The sequence below is a fragment of the Labrus mixtus genome, chromosome 4, assembly GCF_963584025.1.
Source record: "Labrus mixtus chromosome 4, fLabMix1.1, whole genome shotgun sequence".
Taxonomy (NCBI): domain Eukaryota; kingdom Metazoa; phylum Chordata; class Actinopteri; order Labriformes; family Labridae; genus Labrus; species Labrus mixtus.
The window spans coordinates 15,696,595-15,724,174 of NC_083615.1; the positions used below are offsets into that span (position 1 = coordinate 15,696,595).

General features: G+C 40.9%; 4 protein-coding genes and 1 non-coding gene across 6 annotated transcripts; 2 read left to right on the plus strand and 3 right to left on the minus strand.

The window, feature by feature from the left end:
- Positions 1–755: 755 nt before the first annotated feature.
- LOC132972892 (nuclear receptor-interacting protein 3-like) lies at positions 756–4,825 on the plus strand. The gene is made up of 7 exons (XM_061036028.1): positions 756–1,083; positions 2,279–2,440; positions 2,523–2,605; positions 2,702–2,841; positions 2,940–2,992; positions 3,866–3,954; positions 4,075–4,825. Exons 1-7 carry the CDS (start codon positions 916–918, stop codon positions 4,097–4,099), a joined length of 720 nt encoding a protein of 239 aa, XP_060892011.1. The 5' UTR covers positions 756–915; the 3' UTR covers positions 4,100–4,825.
- A 320-nt stretch (positions 4,826–5,145) lies between these two features.
- On the plus strand, positions 5,146–10,736 carry c4h11orf16 (chromosome 4 C11orf16 homolog). 2 transcript variants are annotated; one of them, XM_061036031.1, is made up of 8 exons: positions 5,146–5,354; positions 5,934–6,157; positions 6,438–6,800; positions 6,909–7,027; positions 8,128–8,281; positions 8,415–8,646; positions 8,877–9,356; positions 10,486–10,736. In XM_061036031.1, exons 2-8 carry the CDS (start codon positions 5,951–5,953, stop codon positions 10,707–10,709), a joined length of 1,779 nt encoding a protein of 592 aa, XP_060892014.1. In that variant the 5' UTR covers positions 5,146–5,354; positions 5,934–5,950; the 3' UTR covers positions 10,710–10,736. The 2 variants fall into 2 exon arrangements, with proteins under 2 accessions (XP_060892014.1, XP_060892012.1); XM_061036029.1 differs by lacking the exon at positions 5,146–5,354 and having other exon boundaries at positions 5,672–6,157.
- Positions 10,737–10,784: 48 nt separating this feature from the next.
- On the minus strand, positions 10,785–13,141 carry akip1 (A kinase (PRKA) interacting protein 1). The gene is made up of 5 exons (XM_061036032.1): positions 13,047–13,141; positions 11,812–12,003; positions 11,642–11,716; positions 11,422–11,562; positions 10,785–11,200 (listed from the first exon to the last, which is right to left on the minus strand). The coding sequence occupies exons 2-5, from the start codon at positions 11,968–11,970 to the stop codon at positions 11,051–11,053; spliced, it is 525 nt and encodes a 174-aa protein (XP_060892015.1). The 5' UTR covers positions 11,971–12,003; positions 13,047–13,141; the 3' UTR covers positions 10,785–11,050.
- Positions 13,142–14,231: 1,090 nt separating this feature from the next.
- Positions 14,232–17,405, minus strand: rpl27a (ribosomal protein L27a). Its single transcript, XM_061036033.1, has 4 exons — positions 17,295–17,405; positions 17,116–17,191; positions 15,552–15,726; positions 14,232–14,405 (listed from the first exon to the last, which is right to left on the minus strand). The coding sequence occupies exons 2-4, from the start codon at positions 17,145–17,147 to the stop codon at positions 14,277–14,279; spliced, it is 336 nt and encodes a 111-aa protein (XP_060892016.1). The 5' UTR covers positions 17,148–17,191; positions 17,295–17,405; the 3' UTR covers positions 14,232–14,276.
- On the minus strand, positions 16,127–16,255 carry LOC132973632 (small nucleolar RNA SNORA3/SNORA45 family). The gene has a single exon (XR_009673041.1). It is a non-coding gene; the product is annotated as a small nucleolar RNA SNORA3/SNORA45 family (small nucleolar RNA).
- Positions 17,406–27,580: the final 10,175 nt, after the last annotated feature.

Genomic DNA, 27,580 nt, shown 5'->3' on the forward strand with positions numbered 1-27,580 from the left:
GATATGGTGCTTGCAGCCACCATACCTTAGAATTCTTTTTGTTATAAGACATCTTATTTTCACTTATAGGATTCACAATCTGTTTTTTTTAAAGGCTTCAGTTATTAGAAATAAAGCTCAAATTCGTTTTCAGTTGGGAAATTGTCCTAAAATAGTTCTTGAAGCTGCAGGCTACACAATCAAACATGTTAGAGTGGTTAAGGGATGAACACCTGTAAGATATCAGACATTTAGATAACCTATGTCTGCATGCAAAAACTCAGAGCTGAATAAATTATTGCACTTTTTTGGTTAACATAAACACGAATAGATTAAACATTGGTTTTTTTTAACTCAGTTTGCCTCAAAAAACCTTAAACGTGTATGGTGCTGGTTTTTCTCATTAAACTCTCCAAGACAATGAGTTATTGGACTTCCATTGTTTATCATCTAAGTGCCTTAAAAAAATTAAAAAACCTTAATAGAAAAAATTGAAAGATCTTAAATTGAACAATGTAAAAACAAATAGTTGTCAAAATATGGTAGGCCTATTTGATATTTGATAGTCTATTTTTAACCAACTTTTGTCTCTCCAGTTCCCTATGCAGAGACAGCCTATGTCTAAAGATAGATAAATATTTGAAAAGTAAAGTAGACTTGCTTTCTTAAACGGTCAGATTAAAGGTGTTAAAGTCTGCTATAAACCATAATTTTTTACAAAGGCTTTATTTTGAAAGGTTTGTCCGGAAGTCATATAGTTAGCTGTCTGGCTTGACCATCTGTCATAATGAGGGTGTCTCCTCTTTTCTACTAGGCATTATCGGGGATTCCTTGTTGTTACGCAGGTGTGTACAGGCACAGACGCGACTGACACACACACACACACACACACACACACACACACTTTGCCTCGGCTGGACTCTGTTGCCCGTCATCATGTTCAAGGGGACTCGGAAGGAGACTCGAGGGGACTCGGGGGTCCTGGATGCTGCGGCTCTGAGGCAGCAGAGGAGGCTGAAACAGGCGATCCAGTTCCTCCATAAGGACTCAGCTGATCTGCTGCCTCTGGATGGACTGAAGAAGCTCGGGACGTCAAAACAGGGGGTGTGTCTCTTTATACAGGCCTTGTGTTTTTTTGTATGCTTTTTTTGTTTTTTTTTGCTCTTTGAATAAGAAATGTTTCCTGCAGCTTTGTGTAACCTTACACTTAATACCTACAACAATAACATTAATAATCATGATTTAAAAGGGAATGGCTGATTACCTCTAAGAAATCCACTGTTAGAGGTAAAAGGGGCTCGTGGCCTTAAGCGTCATCACCTTAGTTTTGATTTATTTCCCTAATTCATTATAGCCCATTTGAACATGTGGAGAGCAGAGATGTTTAGGGAAATAATGATTGTTTAAATCCAAAATCAATCGTGACTTCTTTGTGACATGCCACAAATCAAATATTGCATGACCTTAATATTTACAGTCTATGTGTATGACAAACACTGAGCAAGCTAGCCAGGTCATTAAAGTGGATTAGGCCTACAGAGCTCAGTAGGTGACATGGATATAGTCTTAAAAAAAAGTGTGCTTGTTCTATTTTGCGCACCAGTTTTAGTCACTTAAATACACGTGTGCAAGTGACACACATGCAATTTATATAACTGGTGCATGAACGACTAATACAATGTGCGTGCAAATGACTGAATCATGCATGCAATTTATAAAACAGGTACACCAAAATAAAAATTAATATACATGTCGCATTGCAGGCTCTGTGTTGCAGACACAAATGTGCTAGCATATAAGCAATGCTAGATTTTCACTAACTGGAAACAGATATTGTAGAGTTGACTGTCTCTTATAAGAAATAACAGTACAGTACAAACATCACTAAGGGGTTAAGTTGTGAATAGCTGACATGACACTTAGCTGACAGCTAGCAAGAGCAACTCAAATTGACAATGCACCTAATTATTTTTAACTTTACGCCTTCATGTAATGCTGGTTTACAAGTTAGCAAAAGTGTCCAAAACTGTACTAGTCTTTAGACAGGTTTATTTCTGCTGTAAAATTAGCCATTTTAATACAGGGCTCAATGGGGGTTCACTCACTTTTGGAGCTAGCCTCTAGTGGCCACATGTGGAACTGCAGTTTTTTGGCTCTACAGTGTAGATTTCTCCACACAGCAGGTTGCTGTTTGCCTGAATGATGAGTATCTAACATTCTTTGACCATTGTATTGACTGAGTTTAAGATCCAGCCTTACCCCGATATTAAAGAAATGTTTTTTTGTATTTCTATTGCAGCAGCCGCACCACATCATCCAGAAGCGCCAGCTGGAGGCCAAGCTGTCTCAAGGGAGGATGGTAACTCTAAACAACAGAGAGCTGCTCCTGAACTTAAGTCAGTTCAATTCAAATGAGAATGAGGAAGAAGAGGAGGAAGATCTAATATATGTGCCCTGCAAGGTGGGAGAACAATGCCGTTTTGTTTGGTGTATTTTTGATGTCTTCCTGCTTCTCTGTTTAGAGCTCCTCTGTGTGTTTTCAGTGTTTCGGAAAGGAGGTAAATCTGCTGATCGACAGCGGCTGCAAACTGAACCTGATGTCCTCACTGACCGTGGAGAGATCCGGGTGAGACGTCCACTATCTGCTCTTTGACTTTCTATTCGTCAGATCTCATTCAGCATTTTGTGAGTCATTTATTTGTTTTTGTTTTGTTCTTAAAAGTTGGAAAGAGCTCGTTGAGGAGAACAAAATGGAGGCGGACGGTTTTCCTTTTCAGAGGAAGCTTTGCATCGACGGACAAATCAGAGAACTCAGCCTCACCATAGGAGAGCTCAGGATCATGTGCTCCTTCGTTGTAGTCGGTGAGGAAGAAGAATAAAACGAACATTGATGCCGAACATTATATTCAATATAATACATTGAAGTGTTATGTTATGATACGATTGTCTGTTATTTTCAGAAAGTAACAGACCGCTGATGTCTCTGGGCTACAAGACATTAAAGGCACTAAAGGTAAATTATCCAGCTTTCAAGAAATTAAATACTTAACTGACTATTTAGATGTTTCATACAAACATGCAGCCAAAAATGCTTCACACCGCAAAAATGAACAACACATATAGAAAATATGAAGAAGGATGGACAAGTGATTACATTTTTGTAAAAAAAATGAAAAAAATTAAACAATAAAAAGACGTACTAAACACCAGGGTTTCCAATTAGTAAAACTAGCCTGTATATAAACATGGACGTAATGTCAGTGATGTCACCCAAGTTTCTGATGCAGATTTTAAAGCCTATCATTGGGGTTTGCCATATTGGAAATGCTGTCTCAAACTAACTTTCGGTTAACCTAGTTACTGCTCTAGCTAAGGCGAGCCTTTAGCCTCCGTACAAACAGCTACAGCAAGCACGGCAGTCAGTCGGACCAGCTACGCCCCTTGTTTTCAATGATGCATATTCTTCATAAGATCAAAACTGAAGAGTTAAGATTAAAAAATTCACCCCCCTTGACAGTATGTGCCGATAAAGACGTGAGCTATTCAGACCAAATTCGTGTTTTGTACGAGGTTGTAAACATGTTTATTGCCGCTGTAAATATGGGCTCTTTATAATTGGGTGTGTATGGGACACTCGGGTCTTTTGGAGCCAGCCCCAAGTGGACATTTGAGGAACTGCTTTTTTTTTTTTTGCACTTCTACATAGGCTTCATTTTTCAACACCAGAGGTTGCCGCTTGTGTAAAACACAAAGATGAAAGCTATTTAAGTTATATCATGACTTCAGTTTTAGTGCCAGCTTAAAAGAGAGGACAAGGCTGAATGTGCATTGATTAACTAAGAGAGAAATAATGCATGATGTGTCATTGTGTTTCCTTTTTTTTCAGTGTGTTATCGACACTGAAAAGCAGATGTTGGTGTTCGGGACAAATGTGAGAGAGCAGGTTCAGTTTGCCAAGAAAACAAACAATGAAAGGTAAGATTTTATTACATTATTATGCCAAGTATCTACGACATTAAAATATTTATATTTACAACAGGGCATGCTAAATAATCTATTACATCGAATTCTTCTTTTCTTCTTTTTGTTCAACAGTTCCCACAACTTCAGCGACCAGTGACTCAATCTCCCTGACCTCTGACGCACACAGTGATCTAAAGCAATACAACTATTTATTAACACAAGAACAACTAGACGCCTCATCGTGGGACTTTGAAATTTTCATCTCATTCATTCTCACTTTCACTCAGCTTGTTTCTTTATTGCATTTATAAGTCAGATGAGTGATAGTAACACTGATTTCACTTGTTTTTAACATTACCACTATATACAATGTATACAGTCTTTGTTTTTGTTTTGTATACCGACAGCAGTCTGCACAGAAGCAGCCCCCTCAAATTAACAGCTCCTCGAGTAGCACTTTAAAGCTTCATTGTAGTCTTAGCTGTCACTACAGTAGTTTGTATTGTGCAGCTAGAATCAAAGTATTAGCAGAACTCGTAGCACTTTAGACTTTAAGATTGTGATTTAAAGCTCTTATAGCAAAATGTATATTGTTGTGCAGTACATTGCTTATTATAATAAACGTTTGTAGTAATACGTTGATGTTGAACAGATTGTTCAGGAGTAGAGTTTAAATATTGAGCACAAGTTGTTGCATTTAGTGCAATAGTATTTTCTAATATTGTTTTCTGTAGCCTATTTTCTAGAACAAAACGTGTATTTGCATTAAGGTCACTGCCTTGTAATGTTTACAAAAAGATAGAGACACTCCTGATATGTTTTCTCACTCTACTGTAGCCAAAGTGCAACACTGAATAAAAAATAAAATCCTAAATGAAGAGAACATTTTTCTGTTCTTTGTTTTTCCCCCGATGTTTTTCACTGACATAGCCTACATATTACGCCTTGTGCTATTTTATCTATTAGCTATTTCTAAAACTAGGACAGCCACGTGAAGCCTTATGATTAAAGAGTGAAGAGACACACACACACACACACACACACACATTAGCCTAATCCTAATTCTGTTCTCTTAAAATGTGAAATATGAGTTTGAGACACATTTAAAACATGAATATTCCCCCTTTTCTGGCCTTTGCTTATTCTCTCTTATTCGTCTCTGTTGTTGTCTTGCACCCTAAAAACCCATCGTGAAACATCAGACCCTGCCTCATTCAGGACGTTTACTTCTCAGCTGTGGCTGTAGGCTACCATAGCAACTGTAGCATGACAACAACGTTTGGTAACGCCTCCCAAACAACTGATTGGCAGGTGAACGTTCTATGAAGAGCCACGTCTCCATGGAAACCAACGTCCACAGTGAGGGGAAGTTGTCGTCTGCAGCTGACTGAGATCAACAGAACGAACTGCAGGTACTGTAAATGCAGCCGCTGGGTTTGTTTGTGTGTTTAACTTTTGGATGATGAAGAGGAATAAAAATAGTTGTTGTTTTTTTTAGAATTAAGCTGCTTATTGTGAAGACAATGAACATTAAAACTGTTTTCTGTTTCAGTAGGAGGAAGAGTTCTGTAGTCTTTTATTAATTTGATAGAAAAGTGTCTTTGGTATTCTAAACTTTAAAGGGCCTATATGTAGCCTAACTTTTTACATGTTTTTTTACAAAGTTACATATAGCCCCTTTAAAAAAAAAAAGAAAAGAAAAGTTTGAAATTAAAGTAGTAAAACTTAAGTTTCTCCTCAGGGGATGAGAGCAACATAACAGCAGCAAAAAGTTACACATCAAATCAAAATACTGATATTTTAACAAACAATGACAGTTCATATTTAGCCTACATAGGCTACATATCTTTAAATAAAGTTCTTATCTTTACTCGCACAAACATGCAGATATTTTTAGTTTATCTTGTTTCCTCTTGCCTCCTTGTCTCTTGTCTTTTTGGTTTATCTGAATAATAAAAACCTTGATACCATGCTTAAACCTGTAAAAACAGAAAATTGGAACACAGAGATGAAATCCAGACAGATGGAGGCCTCTGAAGCTGCACTGGTTCCACTGTTTGGGGGCAAACAAAGATGCAACATCACTTTCATCGTGGGGAGCTCAGAGGACATGGGAGCTGTTCTGGGATCAGTGAAACGGCTTCTGATCCAGACGCTGCTGATGAAGGCTTCACACAGAGACTCTCTATTCAACATCATGACGTACTCAGGAGAGGTGAGGACGGACTGATAGACTGATAGATAACACCTGCAGCACTGAAGCCCACACAATGTAAATTAATAAACCAATTTATTCATGGAATAAATGCATGTGCATGCAAGAGCTGTGTTAAGTCTTGATTTTGACTACTTTCACGTTTTTAATATAATTGTTTGTTTCCTGTTGATCCTGATAGCTTGTTGTTCGTAGAACCTCCATGTTGCAGCTGATTACCCTGGAGCTGACTTTTGAGATTGTCTTTATGTGAAACTGATTTTTTCTTCCTTCCTCACAGCTGACCTGTTGGTCCCACCACATGCTCCCCTGTGCTCCTGACTCAGTATACATAGCTCTGTCCTGGATTCACTCCATCACCTGCAGCCCTGGCAGAGACCTCCTGGCAGCCCTGTGTGTTGCCTTCACTGACCCCGCCTGTCACGCCGTCCACCTGCTCTGCACGGGGCTCCCCGACCAGCCTGAGGCCGTGCTGAGAGCTCTGCCCGCCCTGGCAGCTGGTCGACCTGTAAACATCTTCTACCTGAAGGACTCAGGTGCTCAGGTGGACAGGAACTCACTAGACTACCTGCAGTGTCTGACAGACGCCACCAGAGGGAGCTGTTATGTGATTCCATTCGGTTTGAATGGAGTGTTTGAGAAGGTATGGATGCACTTATCTTCTCCTCAGATGGTCCAGTTCCCACTTTAGGAAGTACATTTTTTTCACATTTGGTGCTCACAAGATGTGTGTCTCTGTGCACGTTGTCAGGCAGTTCCTCTGCATGTTGTGGAGAATCAGTCATCAGCGCCAACAGACTCTCCAGTGAAGTGTTTCTGTCTGACCTCTTCAGTCTTCTTCCCACACAACACGTCATCACCTGTGCTCAGGTTGGTCTCCATAGCTACACCTTTTGTTTGTTGTTTACAATTCATGGAAAGACATACTTCATTGTTTGCCATCATGTAAGAAGGATAATTAATTCCCTTAATACTGATAATAGACAAATTAACAAAAATGATAATGATATTAAACATGCATCAAGAGGATGTTTTTCACTTCCAGGCAGTCAGTTTCAAAAAAGGTGAAATACAAAAGTACTATTAAGTGCAGATTAATTCAAACTTGTAATGGTTTGTCATCAGATATTAAACATTTCATATTTTAAAAAATCTTCACTAAACATCAGCCTGTCTCTGTTTAGGACATTTTTGGAGCATGCTGATGTTTGTGGTGTTTTGCAGTCTGCTTAGTTTTGGTTTGCTGTGTTTTCCCCATGTTGACTTTGATTTTATAAACTATAAAATGTTACACATACAGTATGATGTAACATTAACTTTAGTAATCCTAAAGGAAAAGAACATGTGTGACCTCGGTTAAAGTTTAAGGGTTTGAAATAAATGAATGAATGACTGAATGAAAGGTATTGAACATCTAACCTTTCTAAGAAACAAAGATGGTAGATTTAAATTTCCCTTATTCTGCTTTTTTTTTTGTGTGATCCAATTTAGTTAATATTCCAGTTTATAAATAACTCTCATAACAAATATTAATCAAAATTACATAAGCTTAATATGTTGGGTCAATCAGAGCAAAACAAACAACTTTTTTTTACAAAACTAAACTAAAGGTGATGCCCGTAACATCCCACCACATACAGTATATACATTTTAAAAAGATCCCCAGATGGATGTGTGTTCAGTTATTAGATAAATGGGAAGGTAAGAAAATCAGATGTGTAAAGGTTGATATGATTCACAATTCACATGATTTGTAGTTCTTTTACTTTGGGCTCTTGTACAGGATGATACAGTTTCCTCTTTAGCACCATGCATCCTGTTCTCTGAAAGGTCCAAACTGATAACGTCTTGATAAACAGATAACGGGGAGTGCCAGTATTATTATTTTTTTGGTTGTGGTTCTGTATGGTGTTAAATGAAAACCACACCAAAGCACAACAAAACATCAGTTGTTTCCTGACTTCTCCCAGGTGCAGTCTGGGTAATCCTCTCCAGCCATGTACCTCCTTCTTGCAGCCCGGTCTAACCCTGAGCGGTCAGCAGTTTTACCCAGGATGCAGAGTTCTGGCCCGGAGGGAGATGGACGGTCTTTATTACTCGGGCACTTTGATACAGCAGGTGCAGGTAAAACATGCTGGGGTTATATTACACTTCATAGTCATAGTCATTTTTAAGTTTAAATCTTAATGTTTTACCATGCTGAGTGACCCAGGAGGAACTATAACATTGTCTCTTCTTCCTGTGTGTCAAACCTCAGGGCTGCGCTGGAGTTTGGATTGTTGAGTTTGACCACCCAGGAAGCCCCGGTTTGGGGTTCGTCCCCTCCCAGAGACAGCTGGCCTGCTCCCTCGACATGGTGACCCACGCCAGAGCTCTCACAAGCTGTCTGGTACCCGGTGATGCTGTCCTGTCACCATGGGAACCAGATCTGATACGACACGGGCCGGGGAGACTGATGGCCGCCACAGAGCGCAGAGATGTTTCAGGAGGTTTGGGATAAAAGTGGTTTGTGTTAATTTTTACGACCCAATGCATTGGTGTTACAGCCTGATTACTTAATGAAGGCGCAACGGTGATCTCCAACCCAAACTAAAATATCAAAACCCTGCAATCTAAACATACCATCTTAAGATAGTTACTCACAAAAAGGGAACATTTCCACATTTCCACATATCTAAAGTCTCTACTTCTCTGTGAATCTCTCTCACTGTCTTTGCAGTTGACGGTGTTGTGTGCCTCCGGGTGTTGATGTGGAACGGCTCCGTGTCGCTGGTTCCTCACAGCCTGGTTTCACCCATTTCAGCCCCTCAACACGACAGAATAGTCAGAGAGCTCCAGATCCTGAAAACTCAAGCTCCAGATCGATGCTGCAGCTGGCTTCGTGCTCGCAGCTCCTCCTGCACTCCCCGGCTCTTCTGCAGCTCCAGGTGTCCGTCTGCATCCTGCTGTGGTGAGAACACGTTTCAGCACGGGTGTAGGTCCAGCTTTGGAAGAACGGATGGATTTGAGAGGGCGGAGCGAGATAAAAACGTGGAACAAAGCGATCCAGATGCAACGAGGAATGACCCTGAGGTGCCCTCGCCCTCTTCGTCTCTGTCTGAGGGTGAGAGCAGAGCGGTGAAGCTGAGGAGCAAACAGCAGCGTCCTCCCTGGAGGTACTGGAGAAGAACTGGACCAGAACCACAGCACAGACAGCCAGGTAAGATATGTCTCGTCGTGACCAAAACAAAGAGTTCTGATTTAATTTGTTGACATTTAAACAGGTGAAGGAGCTTTCTAGAAATTAAACGTCACATATTATCCTCCTTTTCACTACCGTCTGTGAAGTTTCTTGTTCTAATTCCACTCTGATCCTGTATTTGATCATGCCTTTAAACCCCTCTATTTCAGCCCTGCTCAGAACAGGCTGTTTCTGTGTCTGTAGCTTTATATGTAAATGAGCTGTGTCTGACCACGCCCCCTCTCTGGAAGGGCTTGGGTGCCAATTGCTTTCTTGCACCTTGAACAATTGTTTAGGGTTGAGAAGGCAGACTCAGAGGGCAGAACAAACACCTAGCTGTGGGAGTGTCACCCACCTGGGGGAGGGGTTACTGCCCTTTGTGATGTCATGAAGGGAAAATCTCCAAACGGCCTGTTTGAGCACACATTTTCTGAAAAGTGGAGCAGGGAAAAGACGGAGAGGATGGACTTTTCTCATGATTGGGGGGTTTGTTGACAGACTAGAGACACATGTTAATGTTAGAGAAACATGGTGAAATGTATTTGTATAATATCTGACTCTGCTGCTCAGCATGAACTATTAGATTTAATATTTCAAAACAACACAGGACTGGAGGATGGGTGAGAAATACATTTGATACACCACAAAAATAGTGACCTTTGAGTTCTGTTTAAACTGATGTTGACTGTAAGCTCAGGTTGCACTTTTTATTTGTGGAATATTTTTTTATTCTGCTAATCAAGACAGAAAGTGTTTAATCTTAAAATTGAAATCCAATTCCCACACTTGGCCATGAACCTTATTTATCATGGCCAGAAGGGTTAACAGTTTCCCCCCAGTATGTTAAAACTGAAAAAAAAGAGAAGGGGCACTGGTAGCCTAGTTGTTAGTGCACGCCCAAAATACGGAGGCTGTCTTCTGCTGTCCTCAATGTGGATGGCCCGGGTTAGTCCGACCTGTGGCTCCTCCCTTGATGTCATTCCCCACTCTCTCTCTCTCTCCCTGTCCCTGATTTCAAAATATGAAGATTTGTCTAGTCTTATGGGCCCTTCATACTCTTCATTAACCCTACCTACACATGTGGATGTATTTCTGTATCTTCCTGCAGGGAGCGCAGCAGTGCCAAAGAAGACATCACAACCTCTGAGGTTCAGCTTCCCTGTCCCTCAGATAAGCGCCTCGCCCAATCACAGCTCTCTGTTTCTGTCACTTCCTGGTGCTAAAGGAAGAGCCAACGTCAGAGATGTTTTTGGAACGACCAACTTCAAACCTCGACCACCGGCTGGACTGCGGCCGTTTTCTGCCAACAATGCTCCGGCTGTTTACACCTGATTCATCACGTGTAAAACAAATAAAAACATTATCATTTAACCGTAGAGTTGGAAAACACAAACAAGACTTTAATAAAAAAAATACTTTATTCATACACTGATGTGGCTTTAGTGCAGGAAATAAAAATGTTAAGTGCATTATTATATGATACAATCTACATGATAAACGCTCCGGTATAATGTAATAAAAATATGGCTTCTATATCAAGCAATTAAAAAACTTTGATAGCAAAGTAAAATGTAAACTCTTGAAGCAAAAATATGTCTATAAACAGGCAATAAACACACAGATAGGTTAGCTTTGTTTGGTTTAGTTATTGACTGCTTTGCTCATGTGAGACGTCAGAGGTTAAAGGTGAGGTTGATGCTCTCTCCAGCTTTGAGGCGGACCAGCTGCGTCTGCTGCTGGGACTCCGGCACGCTGGCAGTGATGGCGTACGTCCCTGGAGAAACCTCGATGTAGAAATCTTCATCGGCTGCAGGCTCAGGAGCCTGAGGAGGAGAATGAGAATCACATTTGAAAGATTTTACTTTATCCTTAACCGACCGACACAGCTGGAGAGTGAAGATGACGTTACGCTTTGTTATCTCTGTTTTTGTCTTGGTCTTCAATGCTGCCACACATTCAGCTGCCTCCACAAAAGTTTTAACAATTAATAAGCAATTAAAACAAACAAGCTCATAGCTCGTAACAGAAAGAAATGTGTTGTTACCTTGCTGTGTGGGGCCTTTTGATGTTTTCTGGTTGACAGTGCAGGTTTTGTTGACCCAGCAGCCTGCCGTGTGTGGAACCGGCACACATGGCTCCTTTCAGTTTCAGTGGGCTCGGTGCAACATCCAGACCCATAAAACTTCTGCAGCACAGACAACATTCACATGTTAGTCCATGTTTGTAGCTCAAAAGCACAAGAGAGATGGTTAATAGTCGCTGACCTTGCACTGATAGGTCGTCTGTACCATAAGCCCTGCGATGGCTGCAAAGACATCATCGAGCTCTATGTGTGCGTCCTGGATAGTGAAAGGAGCATTTGACAGGAGTTGTTGCAAAAGAGTCACAACATAAACTGTTGGTTGGGGTTAATATACGGAGAACATGAAGCCACCTTGACTGGGATTTGTGCGTCCTCTTCTGTAGCAGTGGAGGTCTGGGATGCTCCAGTGCTTGTCCAGTCCACACTCCGCCTGGAGGCCCGCTCCAGCACCTCCAGGCCCAGACTGGCAGAGCGCCGCAGAGAGGACTCCAGCCAGGCTTGGCTTGCCATGAACAAGTCAAACTAAACTCAGGAGACCTTCACCTGAGATTAAAAAGAGCAGACAGCAATTCATCAATGTCAAGTTTCCTTTAATGCTATGCATGAAGGCTTGAAAGAGTGAGTTTGATTTTAAAATATGTGTATTTTCTAAATTGATACTTAAATTAAAGGACTAATGTTAAAAAATAATTGGTCCCAGTTTCTTAGCATGACCATTAATTGTTGTTTTTAATTGGATAGATATGAAACTAAACATATGTTTAGTTAAAACACGCAGGTTTAAAGTTCACCTTGCTTCTGACTCTCAGTCACAAGATACACTTTGTTTACCTCTTCACCACATTACTAATGGGCTGCTGTTTTGTAATCTTTTATTTAAATTAGTTAAATATTAATGCATGCAGGGCGCTGGTGGTCAAATGGTTAGTTCACGCCCGGTGTGCACAGGATGTGGTCCTCAGAGCGGGCTACCCTGGTTTGAGTCTAACCTTAAGACTCATTTCCTGCATGTCATTCCCCACTCTCTCTCACTCAAATTTCCAAATCTATCCACTGCCCTGTCTCTCAAATAAAAAGGCCCCCAAAAATACAAAATAAATACTAATGTATGTTTCCTTTAAGTTTGATCCTAAATTAACATAGGCCTGAACCTTAATGAAGTCTTCAGGGAGCTTTTTATCCAATCACTGAGGGAAATTTAAACATGAGTCAATAATGTTCATATTGTACACAAACTACCAACCGCATTTTACACACTGCGCATGCGTGAAGATTAACCCTCCAAATGAAAGTAGAGAGCGGACAGATTTCACTTTTACCTACTGCAAAACTTGAACGTCGACTCGCGTGCTCACCTAGAACACCCGTACGTCATAAGGTTCTAACTGCACGTTCACATGTTTACGTTTTGTTAACTTCAGTGTTCTACGCGCGGTGTCAACACATCTCCGGCGAGGAGATTAGTTACTTGTTTACCTTGTTTACACACGGACCACCGGGCGTTTCAGCAGGTGGTCGCACACACATACACACACAAGCTTTCAGGGCAAACAGCACCTAGTTTAGAGATATAATGCAATACTCACATATCACCTCATTAAGGCTGCCTCCCCTGCCAAGTTCAGCTGACTAGAGCCGTGGTAACGCTGTTTTCAAATGACGGTACAGGAAATCCTGCATGTTAAACCCCGCCCCCCTAGAGGTGGTTCACTCAAACAGGGGTTTCATTTGTTTCATCTGATAAGCTGTTTCGAATTGCTGTCATTTAAAACTACAGTTCTCGACATTTTCAAGCAAATAAATTAAATTGAAAATAAATTGAATTTTTTCATTTACAAATTCGTATTTTCGCCACGTTTCTGATTTAAAAGAATAATCCTTGGGGGGGGGGGGTCATTATTTAGTATACAATTGTCTCCAATCTCAAGATTCTGGATATGTTTCTGCCTTAAGACTCAACAAAATAAAGACAACAAACAAAGGGACTCATTGGTCAGGACTGCTTTCATACTCTTACATGTGTGTGAGGCAAATTAACAATCATTGTTGGTCACTGTATTCAGTGTGCAATGGGTCAAAGTCTGAGGGGTAAAGGGACAGTAAATGCTAACACCATTTCCCTAAATAAGGTCAGAATTAATATTTTCTGATTTTTCCAGTATTATTTTCTTAGTTGTTTCCCTCTCAGAAAAGCTTTAAATTAAACAGCTCACTGAAGGACATCAATTGGACCTACTTAAGACCAGGCAGAAATAGTTCTATTGAAAAGTTCAGGTCAAGGTTTCATGATTCCCTCCAATAAACCTATTGATGTATTTCCCTCCCACTAGTTTCTCTTGTGACCTTTCAAGCTATTTCTACAGCCATCACTTCTCATAATTAAGGGTTTCCTTACTCACTTCTACCAATTGTGTCTATACTCCTGTCAAATTAAGGACTTACATTTTTTTTGGTTTATAAATTCCTGTCCTCAAACCTGTACTAGTCATAAAGCAATTTATTGATATTTGGTAACAAAAACATTACCACGCAAGTCTATAATCATAGCTGCAGCATATTCTGTATCATAAGTAAGACAAACAGGACAGCTACAAACAGCTCTGCATTCTACCACTGAATCCTACTTTGCAGATTTCTGACATCAATCAACCATAAGCTTATTTGGTCAATAACCGTAAACTCTAAATGTATACTTAAGTAGCAGATGCTGTTGCACAAACTATAACTGTCACATAAAGAGGTATTTAAAATGAGACATGACAAACATAGTCCCCATTTATACATTTTATTTTTGCAAAAACAGACTGACAAGAGCATTATGCCATCAGCACACAAGCTCCTCCGGCTGCCTTGATCTTCTCCTCTGCCCGTCGGCTGAAGAACTTGGCCTTGACGATCACAGGCTGCTTGGGCAGCTTGCCTTTGCCCAGAACTTTGTAGTAGCCCTAAAAAAAGAACCAAGAAAAGTAGGATTAGTGCAACCAGATAACCACATACATCTGCAGAAAGAGCATCTACATGAAGTAAAGCTGCAGTATTTTCTCCATTTTGGGAGTCATTCTTTATCTGCAGTTAATAAATCCAAATGAATGATGGTTAGTCTTCATTCACAATTTTACTATCAGTGAAACAATCTAAACTGGATCAAGAGAAAAATAATATACAACAAATGTAGTAAATGTGTCCAATAGGCTCTGCGAAGCATCATTACATAAAGCCTTCCTACAGAGAAAATGTTCATATTAACACAGGTACTAATTCCTAAAGCCTTCATCGAACATAAAGTTTAGTAATATCAAATTATCTTATTGACAGGCACTCACATTACACATGATTAATGTGTTTTGATTAATTCAAAATATGGTTTTGTTCTGTCAAGTCAAGTACATGTTTAGATTTTGCACCAACAGTTATTTGGCACAGAAACCACTCAGGCTTATATTAATCAAAGGTTGGGGGCTAGAAAAACACCAAACGGAGCCAAATTGGGAACTGAGCTCTCACATGTCAGAGATGAGACAACCAAATACATCCATCATAGAAAGACTAAATAAAAATAGTAAACATGGCTTATATCAGAAAAATGGTACGCACTAAAAGTAAAAATAAAACCCTTTTTGTACAACCACACAGCTGTCTTTTTAAAACGTACAGTATGTAATGTCTGCAACCACCGGGCGCCGCAATCAGAAACAGAACATGCCGTTGATTTTGGGCATTTTTAAGTCGAAGAGAATCATGGGTGCTGTAAATGTTTCAACCACAAATGCAGATAAAACCATCCAAACTTTATTTGAAAAAGAAAAAAAAAAAGGTTGGCCATGGCAATTTTGAGCAGGTTTTTATTTTGTACAACTAGAGGACACATGCAACTAACTTCACTGTTTTAGCAACTTTATTCCTTTCTTTGTATCAGTATTATCTTCAGTCTTTGATTCCAGTTTGCAAAAAAACATCAGCTTGTTCTTTGACAAGAACAAACATTATTCAGTCTTAAACTAACCCAAACTCCAGCCACTACCTCTTTGAAAGTAAGAAGTGGGAGAGACAAAAACATTTCCTTGGGAATTAAAAAAAGGCCCAATACTTACAGCGCGCACAGCATCAATGATGGGGGCAGGTCCCTCTGGTTTCTTGGCATAGTTGAGCCTGGTCTGCTCGCTTACAAGAGTCCACAGCTTGTCCAGGTTGATGGTGGGGCAGTGGGTTGTGTTTCTCTTCAGGTGATAATGTCTCATACCCACCTTTCCAAAGTACCCCGGATGGCTGAGGAGACACAGCAGGGACAAAGGTTAATTTCTGTGTATGCAGGGTCGGAGATAAGAGATGACCTTAGGAAGCAAGTTAGGCAGTGTTTGTTAGCACTGTGATTACTGAATCTGAATAATAATGTCAAGGTAACTTTCATCTCATACATTTCTCTGGCCCAGATGAAAAATGAGTCCCATTTTTGAGTCTAAGACATTATCATGTCAATTTAACACATTATGCAGCCAAATTAAACTGGGTTGACAGTATTCATTCACACGTCCCTTTAACAAACAACTTCACCAGGTTCAATTCAAATCCCTTCTTCCTATGAGTTGACTCCTCTGACGCGGTCTAATTCTGATTTAATACGACCCTAGCATCAATACAGCAACAGCATAATGATAAAGGAAAACCCATTTGTAACTGCCCATGTGGGTGACTGGCCTACAATAAGCCAGTCGGTGAATAGGACCAGTCTTCAATCTAAGAGGACTCAAGCACACCAAGACAATGATTTGTGTCAGGGTGAGACTCTAGTCTCTACAACATTGAGTGCGTTTGCATGGACTTGAGTATCCTAGTTTGCAATGTGTTTTGATAATATCCCATTTTTGTGTTTGTGCAAGTAAACATCATCCCAATTACCAAACCAGGACAAGTATCCCAATTTTGAGAAATGCAGTGTCGTATATGCCTTACAACAACCTGTGCAGGCGTGGCCTGAGCCAAGTGACGCCAAAGAAAAACAAACATGGCTGCCGCAACAAATGTGTCTTACTTCTGAAGCTACAAAGAAACACAGTTCTGTCTCTCTGTAAAGAAGGAATTAATTACAATTGGGAGTTTAGATAGGCGAAAGCATCGAAAAGTGACAGATTAAAGCCTGTGGTGAACAGGCCACAGGACGCCAACAGTCAAGTAGCCTATTCAAGATTACATTACATGTTTCTATTGTTTTATTCTAGTGGAAGCAGCTGAATGTTTGCAGCACATCGAGTCCAAGACAAATTTGCCCAAGGAGTCAATAAAGTGTATGGTGTAGTATGTAAACGCACTCATTACGGGTAACTAAACTGACCAGAACAGCACCAACACAGTGAAAATACACCACCACCAAAAAAGATATATAAAGACTACTAAAACAAAAGGTCCAAAAACATTGTCCAACTCAATTCTAATACATATGCACTGCTCTGAAGGTAACTTCCCAAAACTTAAAACTTGGACAAAGCACTATGAAAGCATTAGAAAACAGGAGATTGTTGATGCATTCACTGAGGAGCATATCATCTTTACATATACACCTACAACAGCCTACAACACAAGCACATTAACACGCTGTCTGGACACCATTAACTCCATCAAACCACCTACTGATATCTCAACATGCTAAGCAGAACTTACTATTTGTCGAAGTTGATTCTGTGGTGATGCATACCACCAGCATTACCACGACCTCCAGGATGCTTTCTGTGCTTGCCTGTGGGATGGAAAAATGAAGGTTACCCATGTATCCCATGAACACAGTAACAAATGTGACGTAGCTGCTGAGACCACCTGTGGACAGGTAAGACAAAACTCACCAATACGACCATGTCCGTGGCTGACATGTCCTCGGAGCTTCCTAGTCTTGGTCAACTTGGTCGGCTGTCAACAAGAGGTTTAACATTTGTTAGTGACTTCATCATTCAATGGTCTTATCTCAAGTGACTTCTTCACTAAGATGAAATAACAACCGAATTGAGTACTGAACAATACCAGCGATGATTTTAGGCTGAAACATATATCTGCAGGCTTTTAAAAAGTGCCTGCTGAACAATTACATGAAGTAACTGAGTGCCTTCATGCTGCTTAGCCGCTTTGGATGCTAATGCTAACTGAACTGTATTTACCGATAAACCTCACACTAGTCCAACAGAATGAACTATAACTTAAGGTTACAACCTCAGCTCACATTGTCACGTTTGTGTTGGACAACAGAGGGTTTAAGTACGCGGTTATTTCACGTATGAAACTACACGTATACAATGTGGGTGACTGCTGCTGCAGCCATGGGCCCAGGAGATCCGAACTATCACACACTAAATCGCTCATAAACAGCTTAAATATTAGTATGTCACGTCAAAACCGTCCAGTAGATGACTATAGGACATGTATGAAACATTAGCCACGTTCGGATGATAGTTTACAGTAAAACTGAACAAGGATGGGCATAGATTTAACGCAATTTCTAAGCCAAGAGATACATTATAGCACCTACCATCTTGGAGGCTAGTTGAAAGAGGAACGGGATTTGGAGATCACGCGGTTTTGTGCGAGATTTGGCTCATAGCAATAAGAGTGATAAGGAATCCACAGCGACGCCCAGTGATGGATGGCGGCATAGAGTGAGTTTCAGCGAAATGTACGAAGCAATACTAGCAATAATGCCATTTAATTTGATAAAATGTGATATATAAAAATGAAATAAGAAGCCTACGTTAACATCAGTTAATCAATGATACGTATGAGCTGTGTAAATATGTTTTGTATAATGTAGTAGGCTAGAGTGATGGCAAAGTTTGCTCTCTAATGCATATGAATGTAAAAAATCCGATATCCTATTTATATATTCTAATCATTTAGCTATAGCTCATGGTATTTTGTAAATTTTAAACATCAAGTCCTAAAAATATTAATTCAAGACCATTTGATCTGTTGTTCTTCGCAGGATAACTTCAAAACTTGATTGAAAAATAAATTGGGGGGGGGGGGGGGCGGTAGCAGGCTAAAAGATTTGTGAACCTCTTATGTAAAAGGCATAAAAGCAGTTAAAACTTCAGTACAGTATGTTTGTTCCTTCTCCGGCTTGAAAATGACATTTAAACACCAGCAGAGGGAGACAGAGTAAAGCAGAAAAAGTCTCAGATGTTTTCGGAGTTTCACTTTGAGCTTTTCCTGGGTGCTTTTCTCCACATTCCCAGGACCTTCCTTGGGGCTTGTTACATTAATGAAGTTCAAACGATGTAGTAAAGTACAAACAACTGCAAACTTCTTCTACTACACAAACATTTATAGCGAAGGTCTAGAATGAATAGTTTGATATTTCCCACTGTACTCTCACTTCTTACACACGGTGTCCAACCTCATGTAATCAAGTCAAAATAATGAATACCTGCAAGAAACAATCTTAACTTGGCGTGTGTGTGTGTGTGTGTGTGTGTGTGTGTGTGTGTGTGTGTGTGTGGGCGTGCGTGTGTGCGTGCGTGTGTGTGTGTGTGTGTACTCTCCAGGACAGATATCTTTCACCTGTGCTGGTGAACCCTGATTGGTATGCAGCCGCAGCAAACCAATCAGAGGAGAGCACCTTTAAGAAGCTTGGCCAGCTCGACAGTCTGGGCTCGCAGCTTAGTTTGTTTTCAGCTCGCCCACTGTGCCTCTTGTTGTCTTTCCTCCTTATTCATAGAACTCTCGCGTTGTTTAGGGTGCTGTTCATTTGTTGTTTTGTTTGGTAAGTGAGCATTCTTAGTTAGAGTCCTCGTGTTATTGATTTGAGCAGCACTTGGTCCTTTCTGCCTCACTTATTTGTTGTTGTGTCACAATTTGACTTCTTTTGTTATAAATAACTCCATCTAGTTTTTATGTTACTCCCCCCCCCCCCCCCCCCCCCCCAAGACCTGGGTGGTAACACGAGTCCTACGTTTGGTCTCTCTCTCTCTCCCTGAGGTGAATTTAGTATTTAAAATTTTGAAACTTGAAGAAAAGTGAACCTCTGCCAGACCCTGCAGGCTGTAACACAAGTCAGGAGCTCTGTGTTGCATTATTCACCCCACATTTACATACAACACAATGAGACAACAGTGCTGGAAATGTGTACAGCTGAGTTGTACGTGCATATCAACTGAACAGTGTGTTGGCCTCTCAACGGCTTTATCTGCCTTCTGAGGCTTCTGCCGCTCTGCCAGAAGATGTTGACGCAATTCAGACGAGGGTAAAGACCCTCTAACTCCTCACTGAATCCCTTAAAGCCGCAGTTACCCATTAAACAAGAGAGAGAGAGAGGGGGGGGGGGCAGGCAGAGCATGCCAGATGAAGACAGATATTGTTTCTGTGCTCGTTTGTCTTTTTTTTAACATCCTCTCTCTGCAGACACTGTTTACGGAGGGCTGGAGCCAAACCGGGCTCTGTGGTGCTTTTAGACATACACAGGTTGGCTTAGACACAAATTCCTTCACCATGATGAAACATGGTCCTCGTTAAAAGATTAATATTGCAAACTTTCCTGCCCTTTGTGGCAATCATGCAAGAACTAGGATTAAAGTATTTGTTATTTGCCTTACAGTCTCAATCCTGAGTGCACAGAAGAGCTACAATACATGTAGGCATACGAGCAGGGAGTGATTTCAATCAAGCATTTATGTGCCCTGATCCATTTTTCAGGTGGATAAAGTGCCTGACACACCTTCTGAAAACAACCAGACTCTTTTAAAAATGAAGCTGTAAAGTCGTGCAGTGGTGAAGTCTTCATTTCCAACATCGGTTTTAACTTTCTGAAACACAGCGCATATCAAATCAGGTTTACGCACACTACAATGTTGGAGTTATTTCGTGACTACTGTGTGGGATTAAGGGACATCTAGTGGTAATGTTGGAGATTGCAAACAAATATTTTACACGTATTTTATCCCCCCCCCCCCATCGAAAGGGAAAACTTCATGCTGTGAGTGACTAGTGTAAATGAGCAAATTAAGAGACTTTTAAGGGAAAGTCTGTCCTGAACTTTTTCTAGAAATGTCCATGAGTACATGTGTGAATCAGCTCCAAAGTGAGGATGAGGATTCCCAAAATGTCTTTGTAATGATGTCAGGGGATGAGGAGCTGAATTAAGAATACTCGAGTCCTGTAGGCCTACATGGTTATGATTAACTTGTGTTTCTCAAAGTAGATTCATGCGCTGTGTCATCTCAAAAAAGCAGAAATAAAGGCCAAGAACTTGTGCATGAATAAGGAAACAGACCGTGAAGATACTTCTGTCAGTAGTTTCAGTGTAAAAGCAATCAGCCCTGCAGTGTTTGCAGTAAGTAGGGAGCTCTTCAATCCTGTTCCTCATCTTTGTTTTTTTTCCTGTTTGCTTTCTCTTTGTTTTCTTTTGTGTCTTTCAGCGGCTCCACACAGACACACAAGTGGAGATCCTGGATGTCCCAGTGGTTGTTAACACTGCTCTGCTCTGTAATATGTATTGTTTTTCACTTTAATAATGCAGAATGAGACTTCTTATTTCTTCTGTTTTTACATTCTCATCCAAGCGAGCCGAGAACACAATGTTTGCCTCAGCCTGAACCCCGTGGGAATCAAACCCTCTGTCCCCGGCACTCTTTGGACCCGAGGAGGAAGAAGTTACACTGACTGAACACAAAAAGACACGAACACGCACGGCTGAAAATATCCCAATTAAAATAAAACATGTCAGCGTAATGGAAAAATGCCATGAAATGCATTAAAGGATAAGGGAAATTAAAGAAAATAGAGGAATCCTTAATCCAGGAAATGAAGTCATAGAGTTAGTGAGCGCACTCTTCTTATGAGAGTGTGGGATTTGGCACATTAGAGAGTGTGTGCTGTTACATAACGAAAGGAAGGAAGAGAGGGAGACAGACCCATAATGCAGATTGTAGGGTGCGTCTGTTGGGTTCATAAGACAGGGTGTGATTGATTATGCTGGGAGATAATAATAATAACTTTATTTATATAGCACCTTTTAAAAACACAGGTTTACAAAGTGCTTTGACAAACAGCAAAAACAAGAACAAACTAAAGCAAACACAGAAGAACATAAACAACAGCAAGAACATAAGAAATGCAAAATACTAAGAATAATTAAATACAATTCAACAGAAAAGAACCCATAGTGCACGATACCCAACAGACATATATAACCCGACCATCACAAGAACCATTATAAGAACCCAGGCAACACAAGAACCCAGCAACACGAGCTGAGACCAGATGTGTTGGAGTGGGATAAAAAAATGGCGCTGGCATTCCAATTTTCAAACACAACACCAAACCCAGCCAAAGGTTTGAGCATTAATGGCTTGGAATAAAACCTTAAAGTGTCATGATTTGGTATTATTTAGTTTTCTATTTTCTGTTCTTACTGACGACGTCTCCTTCCTCTTTAGATCCTTGCTTGTGTTGTACTTACTGTCTGATGTTTGTCGCTTTGGATAAAAGCGTCTGCTAAATGAAGTGAGTCATTTTCCAGTGAGTCGCAATTCTGGAAAAAGAAAAGTTGCAGAAGAGTCTGTGGAGTGCTTTTTAAACATGTTTGCTTTGTTCTGTTTCTTATATATTTAAAATGTTTTTCTTTTTTGCCTTTTTCTTTTTTGCCTTTATTGGATAGGACAGCTGAAGAGAGACAGGAAATGTTGTGAGGAGAGAGTCGGGGGTGAAATGCAGCAAAGGGCCGAGTTCTGAATTGAACCTACAGCTGCTGCGACGAGGACTATAGCCTCTGTACATGGGGCGAGCGTCATGACCGCTAGGCTATCTGGGCTCCCCTGTTCTGTCACATATTTTGTACAGTCTGAGGTCTAAACTGCAAAAAGCTCCTCTTATGGGACCAATGGATGATATCACTGAGACTACTTCCATGTTTTATACAGTCTGAGAGATATGATTGGCTGTCAAAAGACCTCACGAGGAGATTTTCCATTAGACAACACCACCTATAGATGAACACGCCAGGATCACCAAAGAGGTAAAAGGTACTGCTGTGTCCACAGGGTCACCAAAATGGACACAAACTAAAAGTTCCTCACAGGAGCTCGTACCCAGGTACAAGACATCTCAGACCTGGCTAGACCTACATGTAACACCAGCATTGCTGTACACTCTCTTCAGCTGAATCTTACTGCTCACTAATGAGTCCAAACAAAACACTTCATACAAAACAACATCAAATGTAAGAACAATTAACATGACTCAAAAGTCCCTGGACAGAGTTGTGGAGGTTTAACTGGATGTACAGGTTGGCTCCAGGATGCTGTGACATCACAGTTGGGTTTGGCTACAGGTGCATGTGAGCACTTCTCTGATCTAATGCCAACAGAGATGTTGGGCATTGTCACTGGTGTTGTCAGCCATTGGTCTCTTGGTAGAAAAAGAAGAGGTGGAGGCGGAGGCGACAAATAAGGAGTGATACTAATGGGTGAAAGCATGGATACTACAGTGGCATGCTCAAGAGGCTTTCCTTAACCTGTGTCGAGAGCTGGAGATAAATGAAACCTCTGAACAGCCAATCAGGGCGATTCCTCTCACCAACTGTGCCGACGCGAGTGTTTCAGTTTGTCAATCACAGCATGTATGTAAGTTCAGCTTTAGGACAGAAGGCACCTAAACACACACACAATCATCACACCTTTCATTCCCTCTTGTGTTAGCAGATATTTGGCTGCAGAAACCTTCATTGTTCTGAGCCCTTTATCTTCCTCCCACAAAAACACTCCAAGATGGAAGAAAAATCCTGAGGGATTTCAGCGGTGAAGGCTTTGTGTGCCGACCTCAACCTGCCCTTCAGCTCCCTCTGCTTTGTCAGGAGTTTTCTTCTGTTTGTGTTGAGGTGCCTCCAAACGGAGTGCTGCCAGCTGAAACCAAACAAAGGGGGAGATAAAAATCAGAAACACGAACATAAAAGTCCCCAGATGGGGAAAAAAATGCTCAGAGTATTTTGGATAAATGGTGAAATTTAGACTGATGAAAAGGTTGACGGGAAATTTGTCTAGAAAATTGTCTTGAATTTGGAGGCAGAGTTGAGAAATGAAGGATGACTATATGACAACCAAAACGCCAGACACAAAGTGAAACATGCTTTAAAACGTGCCTCTCTATATAAATGGGCAGAATAAAGTCATGATCTGCATTGTCTACCTGTCAGCGTGTTCAAACCTTTGCTAAATTACTGTTTTTGTGAGGAAATTCCTGCAGACTGTGAACTTAACAACAGCTTCCCGGTGTGGATTTCCAAATAATAGGTGTGTATGGAGAGCGTGTCAGGATGTTGTCACAAGCACGCCGCCACACGCCTCCTGGATATGGAGCCCCTTTGGAAAACGAAATTCCAATGAGCTCAGAGAGTTCCTGACGAGTGACTCGGGACAAACATCGTGTGACAGCTGACTGAAGCTTTTATTTACCTTAATGAGCCACTGAGGAAAACCAACAATAACATGTTTGCTGAATGTAAACATGAGAGCCTGACTGACACACCAGCAGCTCTACATTAAGAATTCATATCGGCTTAGCAGGAAAATGACCACCAGTGTGTGATAATGCTTTAATTCAAACACCTCTGTAATCTGTAACTTCATACAGGAATAAACATTCATCAAAATTAATTAACAATAAATTGAATCGATATGGTGATGACATTTAGGATGGTTTTGATGCTGACTGGAACTCTCAAGAACAGCTGTCGATGGGGCGCTGGTGGGCGCAGTGGTTGGTGCGCGCCCAATAGGTGGAGGCTGTGGTCCTCCGGACGGGCAGCCCAGGTTCGGGTCCTGCCTGTGGCTCCTTTCCCGCATGTCTTTCCCTACTCTCTGTCTCCCTGATTTCCAGCTCTATCCAATGTCCTATCTCCATTAAAAGCACAAAAAGCACAAAAATAAATCTAACAAAAAAAGAACAGCTGTTGGTAGAGTCGGTCGTCTCTTAACCTGAAGGTCGAGGGTTCGATCCCCAGCTCCTGCAGCAGCATTTTCGAGGCATCCTTGGGCAAGACACTTAACCCCTTATTGCTCCCTCTGTGTCATCTGTGGTGTATGAACGGGATTAGTTACTTCTGATGGTCACTTTACACAGCAGCCTCTACCATCAGTGTGTGAATGTGTAGGTATGACCTGCGGTGTAAAAGCACTTTGAGTAGTCAGAAGACTAGAAAAGTGCTATAAAAGCTCAAGTCCATTTACCATAAACCTGTGTGTCCAATCGGCCTTAAAGCTGACTTTGCTCCTCTAGATCCTTGCTTGTGTAGTTCTTACTCTCTCTCTGTCGCTTTGTATAAAAGCATCTGCTAAATGAATTGTAGAATTGTACACCATGAAAACAGTTGTTCTCAACTGGCCGGGCCTGGGACCCAAAATTGGGTCGTGGGGCTGTTTACCAGTGGAGCAGGCTTTAGAAGGTAACCAGGTGTTTTCTTGAACTTTGACTCTATTTTTCCAAAACATTTTGTGATCTTAATGATGTTTTTGTGTCCTATGTAAATTTGAGCTCCATGCCCTCCAGCAGGAAAGTCAGGTTACCTCAACAGGTCCAACAGGATGCAAAATGATTTCACTCAGTGCATCATGTAACTAAACGTACCCAGTATGAATCATTTTCCTGTTCACTATCGATGACAGATTATGTTTTTTTAGGATGGTTTACTTTGTGTTGTCGCTTCATGTATACCCATAGTTAAGTATTTTAATGTTTTTAAGTCTATATACCTGTACTTTCAGTGTGTTTGTGCTGCGAAACAAGTTTCAATGGAGACAATAAAGTGAAAGTTGGTAATTATAAAGGTTCTATTGGAGTAGCTCTGTGAAGGGAAATCCTCCTGAAGGTCACATATTCTCCTCATTTTCAACAGGTTTCAATAAGTCTCAGAGCTCCCCAAAACATGTCTGTGAAGTTTCCTGTATTTGATCATGTCTATAAACCCCTCTATTTCAGCCCTGCTCAGAACAGGCTGTTTCTGTGTCTGTAGCTTTAAATGTAAATGATCTGTGTCTGACCACGTCCCTCTCTGGAAGGGCTTGGGGGGCTTGACCTTTCTCGCTCCATGTCCTATTCATAGCTTTCACGTGACGTCACACTCTTATGGAACTGCCCACCTGGAGGGCAAGAAAGGCTCTCTACCACTGTACGCTACTGAGAAGTTACTGGTCACAGTAGTGGCCCCCTATGTGTTTTTATCTGTTTTATTTCTAAATTTTTTAAATGAAATACAGTTGTTGTTTAATATGATAGGCTACACTAACCGGTGAGGACACGAGCCTGAGTTTTGTTTCTACAGAATTTAATCCGAGAAAAAAACAGAAATAAGGGCGTTTGTGGATTAAAACAGTTAGACCCTCCGCGGCCCCTGTGACGGGAAACATCGGACTTCTCCTCATCCTGACATCAATTATAGTGTTGACTAAATCTAAATGTTCCTGCCTTTAACTCAAATTACTGCCCAGAACACTAAAATTGACAGCTGATACTATCGCTAGCTAACGCTAACTAGCTAACGCTAACTAGCTAATGTTAGCTAATTAGTACTCACCGATGCTTGAATGATGAGGAATTTCTTGCCCTTCACATCTCGAACAGCAGCATTATCGACCCAGACCGATCAATAATACATAAAGCTGCCTGTATGTTTGTAGACTTTCATCCTACAGCGGTGTAAGAAGAGGGATTCTCCTCTAAATGTCAGCAATATCGCTGAAGTGACGTTCTGGTGTTACGGTTAAAAGAGTGACCATGTTAACTGATGACTTTCAGACTGAAAGTGTTCTAACAAATGCCTCTCAGTTCAGTTTTTGTATTATCATAATGTCATAATTACTTATGAGATATGTTTTAATGAAAGCTAAAAATATATGCTTTCGTAAGTACACGTAATGTACGACATCCAGACTCATTCGGCTGACAGTCACCAGTTAACATGGTAACTCTTTTAACCGTAACACCGGCACAGACTTTGCCATTTCTAGCGACATAAATAGTTTCCTGTGTGTTGTTAAAGTATCGCCTCAAACTTAAAGTTTATCTTAATATCTTAGTTTTGCTATGGTTGTCAGGTGATGTAAACATGTGTCGTTTATAGGAGATGGAAAGCTAGCTGTGGGAGTGTCACCCACCTGGGGGAGGGGTTACTGCCCTTTGTGATGTCATGAAGGGAAAATCTCCAAACAGCCTGTTTGAGCACACATTTTCTGAAAAGTGGAGCAGGCAAAAGACGGAGAGGAGGGTCTTTTCTCATGATTAGGGGGTTTGTTCACAGACTAGGGACACATATTAGTGTTAGAAGAACATGGTGAAGTTAATTTACATAATATGTGACCTTTAATGTTTTTAAAGTTTAGTCACTTCATCTTAACAACTCTGACTTTTTGTCCCCATATTTACAGAAAGTGGGCGATAAAGTACTAAAATTGTAGCTTGTAAGTAACTTTCATACATATGATTAGCTATCAAATATGATGTTAGCCAGGAACTGCTTGAATTAGCCTTTTGCCCAACAGTAACTTGTGAGTCATCAGATATGTTTTATACTCAAAATATGGGCCGATGTCCCTCCAAATATTCACTGTTCATTATCTTTTCAGGTGCTCAATATTCAAGAAGTGGTGTAATGATAACGATATGACACATACTCCAAATACATATAAGAACCTGGAATACATTTGAGCTTTCCATCATGAGCAAAGCATCAGAGAAAAATGTCTGCTCTGTGAAAATATTGAACCAACCATAGTCTCAATGAGTTGTTCCCCTTTTTTCTTTAATTCTTTAGGGTTGGGCAGGTACAGTGTACAGAAGTGCTGCGGGAACGTATGTGGTTATGTTTGTGTGTGCATATGGAAAACAGATGAAGTCGTGGAAGTTTTTTCATAACCCCACTATATCAACTCCTGATGCCACAACAGAGTAGTGACCAACTTTGGGTGCCGGTAGTCGAGTGGATGGTGCGTGTGCCCCATGTGTGGAGGCTGTGGTCCTCCAGGCGGCCCAGGTTCATGTCCAGCCTGTGGCTCCTTTCCTGCATGTCGTTCCCCACTCTCTCATCCCGATTTCTGGCTCTATCCACTGTCCTGTGTGGCCCAAAAAATAAATAAAATAGTATCCAACTAAATCC

Coding starts and splice junctions, on each gene's coding strand:
- LOC132972892 (XM_061036028.1), top strand. CDS start 916: ATGTTCAAGGGGACTCGGAAGGAGACTCGAGGGGACTCGGGGGTCCTG. Junction 2,606..2,701: donor CTGACCGTGGAGAGATCCGG/GTGAGACGTCCA, acceptor TGTTCTTAAAAG/TTGGAAAGAGCTCGTTGAGG. Junction 3,955..4,074: donor AAGAAAACAAACAATGAAAG/GTAAGATTTTAT, acceptor TTTGTTCAACAG/TTCCCACAACTTCAGCGACC.
- c4h11orf16 (XM_061036029.1), top strand. CDS start 5,912: ATGCTTAAACCTGTAAAAACAGAAAATTGGAACACAGAGATGAAATCC. Junction 6,158..6,437: donor TCATGACGTACTCAGGAGAG/GTGAGGACGGAC, acceptor CCTTCCTCACAG/CTGACCTGTTGGTCCCACCA. Junction 8,647..8,876: donor GCGCAGAGATGTTTCAGGAG/GTTTGGGATAAA, acceptor CTGTCTTTGCAG/TTGACGGTGTTGTGTGCCTC.
- akip1 (XM_061036032.1), bottom strand. CDS start 11,970: ATGGCAAGCCAAGCCTGGCTGGAGTCCTCTCTGCGGCGCTCTGCCAGT. Junction 11,717..11,811: donor ACGCACAAATCCCAGTCAAG/GTGGCTTCATGT, acceptor TTCACTATCCAG/GACGCACACATAGAGCTCGA. Junction 11,563..11,641: donor AGACGACCTATCAGTGCAAG/GTCAGCGACTAT, acceptor TCTGTGCTGCAG/AAGTTTTATGGGTCTGGATG.
- rpl27a (XM_061036033.1), bottom strand. CDS start 17,147: ATGCATCACCACAGAATCAACTTCGACAAATA. Junction 15,727..17,115: donor AGAATCAACTTCGACAAATA/GTAAGTTCTGCT, acceptor GTGTCTCCTCAG/CCATCCGGGGTACTTTGGAA. Junction 14,406..15,551: donor TCATTGATGCTGTGCGCGCT/GTAAGTATTGGG, acceptor TTCTTTTTTTAG/GGCTACTACAAAGTTCTGGG.